The sequence below is a fragment of the Petaurus breviceps genome, unplaced genomic scaffold (assembly GCF_028583685.1).
Source record: "Petaurus breviceps papuanus isolate PSGF00001 unplaced genomic scaffold, PetGlider_PUasm1.0 490, whole genome shotgun sequence".
NCBI classification, from domain to species: domain Eukaryota; kingdom Metazoa; phylum Chordata; class Mammalia; order Diprotodontia; family Petauridae; genus Petaurus; species Petaurus breviceps.
Window position 1 is genome coordinate 208,918 of NW_027186352.1, and position 3,574 is coordinate 212,491.

General features: G+C 56.1%; 1 protein-coding gene across 1 annotated transcript; it reads right to left on the reverse strand.

The window, feature by feature from the left end:
• Nucleotides 1–771: 771 nt before the first annotated feature.
• On the reverse strand, nucleotides 772–3,429 carry LOC138172104 (phosphatidylglycerol--prolipoprotein diacylglyceryl transferase-like). The gene is made up of 2 exons (XM_069101675.1): nucleotides 3,033–3,429; nucleotides 772–1,277 (listed from the first exon to the last, which is right to left on the reverse strand). Exons 1-2 carry the CDS (start codon nucleotides 3,356–3,358, stop codon nucleotides 1,187–1,189), a joined length of 417 nt encoding a protein of 138 aa, XP_068957776.1. The 5' UTR covers nucleotides 3,359–3,429; the 3' UTR covers nucleotides 772–1,186.
• Between the last annotated feature and the right edge of the window lie 145 nt (nucleotides 3,430–3,574).

Genomic DNA, 3,574 nt, shown 5'->3' on the forward strand with positions numbered 1-3,574 from the left:
TCTTTAAGGAGAGTGCCCAAATCAACTGGGTCCTCATTGGCAGTTCTGACTTTCTGAACCACGGCCCTGTGCTGGGTACCTCCATGTATCCCACCTTTCAGCCCCCTTTTGTGTGTTTTGCCCCATTCCTCTAAGGTAGAGGTCATCTCTCTGCTCCTATCTATACTCAGCTTAGGCCAGTGATCAGCCCAGGCTAAATGCTTAACAAATGTTCCTTGACTTTTTCCTCTCTCAAGGTTCCTACAGTTACCTCAAATTGTCTTGGGGTTAAGGAGACATGGGAGGGACATGGGAGGAACATGGGAGGGACATGGGAGGGACATGGAAGGGACATGGGAGGAACATGGGAGGGACATGGGAGGGACATGGGAGGTCCAAGTCAGTGTGGACATTTCTGTCTAGAAATGCCTGGATTTAGAATCATGTGAAATGAATTACAATGGCATTTGGCAGACTTGGATCTAGGCCAGAGGGGCCCAGGACCAAACCCTGGGTTCGGCTATGGGCAACAAGCCTAGAGGTGGGTGGGGACAGTTGGGGAAGGGTGCCACGGGGCATCACTAAGAGCTTTAGGAAGGATGGTTTGCAGAAGGGATGAGAAACTCCAGGCTGAGGGCTGAGTTCACCGAGCCTGGTAAAAGGGAGTTGAGTGTGTGTGTGTGTGTGGGGGGGGGTGTTTCAGGGATGAGAAAGCCCCGGGCATATTTGTCCACAGCAGGGAAGGCCCGTCCCTGTGAGTCGCACCCTTGTACAAATGGACACCAGCCATGGTGGGGTTGCTTACACAGACTTTATTTAGGTTCACAGGGTTGAGGGGCAGACCCTAGAAGGTACCTCAAGATGGTCCAGGGCAGGCATGGCTGCTCTGGAGACAGCCTCGAGTGTCCTCCTGGGATTCCTGGTTTCACAAACATCAAGACAAACACACAGACAGACGAGGGGTCCTCCAGTGGGAGGAGTGAGCAAGGAGGGAGAAGGGAAGAGGCCTGGGCTGGGCCCAGCCTGGTCCAGGGGGTGCTTGGCTGCCCCGCTCCATCAGGGGGTCACCAAGGAAGCAGCGCCCCCAGGCCAATCGCTGTGTGGTGGCGCACCTTGGGCTGCTCTAAAGCCCAGAAAACATGCTTCTGGGAGGGGGGGAAGGGGTCCTGCTTCACGGCCCCAGGAGGCAGCCCGGCCTTGCAGGTGCTCAGTGGTCCTCACCACTCTCCTCCTCTTCGCTGTCATATCCTCCAACCACACCCAAAGCCGCACCGGGGCCAAAGCCAATTGTAGGGCCTCTGGAATGAAAGGCAGACTAGAGTGAGCCCCGCGGTCTTGCTTTATTGGGGGCCCCGCCACCATCAATGAGCTCCACACAGTGGGGAGGCCCTGGGCTAGGGAGGGCCTTCCAGGGCTTTCTCACTGTCTGTTCCTCTGGGCAATATCTGCTGCCTCAGTAGCTCCCCACTCCCCTCCCTCTGAGACCTTGTCTCCTCCTCCCTTTAAACTCCGAGATACCATCTTCAGGCTTTTCTCCAGTCCCCAAGATGACACAGCCTCTTCCTGCAGCTGAGCCGCTAGCCCCATTCCCCCAGGATCAGTCTTCTCCTTCCTTCCCTCCCTCCTCTTGACCCTTATAAGCAGGAAACTCTGTGGTTTCCGGCCTCCCCTGGGTCACCCTTTCCCCAAACCGAGTCACCTTCACTACCCTACACTCAGGAATCCACTCCAGCCTTCCCTCCACTTCCCCAAATTCTGCCCTCACTTCTCCCAGTGAGAAGTCCTTGAACTCTGCCCCTAATGGACATCATTCCCATGGCTTGTCAAGGTCACTTGGGATCATGCTGCAGCCATCCAAGTCAGTGACCATGCTTTCAAATGGCATTGGCTGAGAATAGATTCCTGGGCTACCCCACTAAAATCCTCCAATGGGAGTAGGAGTTTGCTGTTGGGTTTAGCCAAATAACTCCCCTTACATGGAGCTTAACTGGCCAGTGAGTGTCTAAGGTATCTCCCAGACTCTAGGTAGGCCCATGACTCTCTTCACTGTGCTGCTATCTGTGAGCCAGACCCTAAGGAGGGGAAACAACAGGAAGCCAGAGGGTCTCAGGTAGGACCCTGTCCACAAGGACTGGCAAATGTCTTGCTGAAATCTAAGTGTAGCTCTGGCCCAGAGCCAGGGGCTCCTAGCTCAGGCAGGATGGGTTAGAGTCAGGAAGTCCAGAGCTCAAATCTTGTCTCTGATGCCTACTAGCTGTGTGACCCTGGGGCAAGCCACTTCTCTGTCTACCTCAGTTTGTCTTTATTTCCAGTAAAATAAGCATAGTAACTGCACTTCCCTCTTAGCGTGAAGGACCTAATGAGATAATGTATATAAGGAGCTTGGCTGTGGAGATGCTGGGGTGATTAATTACCCACTCTAAAGTCCACAGGACTGAAGCCCCCAACCTTCCCTCAAGTTACTCCTGGATCCCATGCAAACACATGCCTGCCTGGGATGTTCCCTACTTCAGTCTTCAGGGACCCTAGGAGAGAGTGACCTCCTGTGAACAGCTTCTGAGGGAAAATGGGTGTTTGTGGGAGGCCACCTCCCAGGCAGACTTGAGTTCTAACCATAGGAATCCCTTTGAAGACTGAGCCCACCTGTGGCCTTTCCTCATTCCTTGGGCAGATCCTTCCCTGGGGTGAGTGTGTTAAAATGTGGAAGATTTTTTGCTAAGTATATTTCTAAAAAATGGATTTCTTGGATAGTTCCCTTTGCGTGTGTTTAACAGCAGTGTGATAAGGCTTCTTGCCAGGTCCCAAACACAGTGAATCATGAAGCAGCAGTCAGGCCCATAGGTCAGTCAGGCATTGCTCCCTCTCTTTCCCCAGCAAGTCGTTGCACTGACTCCCAAGGGGAAGGGAAAGCAGGCTCTGCTTGCTGGGGTCCCGGGCCCATGGCCTAAATGCTGAAGGAGCTCCTTGTGTGGCGACTGTGAGACAGACGGAGAGACACACACACGGAGGGGCAGGACGGGGCAGGGAAGGGGCCAACTTCCCGGGCTCCTGACCTGAGGCAGGGGAGGTCATCGTCGTCGGGCTCAGGGTCACTGCCAGCCTCCGACTCTGGAGGATCTTCGTCCTCGTCCTCCCCCATATCCTCCCCCATGGGCTCCTCGTCAGCCTCTTCCTCGACATCGTCCACAGGCTCCTCCTCCTCCTCATCCTCCTCCACGGTCTCCTCCATGGCCTCCTCCGGGTCCTGGATGCTCTCCCCTATGGCCATTGCTGCTAACTGCCCAGAGCCCTGGGCAGCACAGACTGCAGAAGCCGATGCAGCTGCGGCGGCCGCAGAAGCGGCAGCCGCTTGCTTAGCAGCCTCAGAGGCGGACCCCATAGAGGCTGATGCCAAGGATGCCGAGCCCTGCTGGCCGGAACTGCAGAGGAGAGTGACTGGGGCGTGATAGCCCTGCAGCCCCCCCCCTCCCTCCTCCCCCGCCACCGATGACGCCCCTCTGGCGTCCTCCGTCCTCCGGTAGATGCTCAGGCCCGGATGTCCACCGCCCCTCCCCGCCCCTATCCCAACGGCTCCCCGAGATGCTTGGCTCCTCCC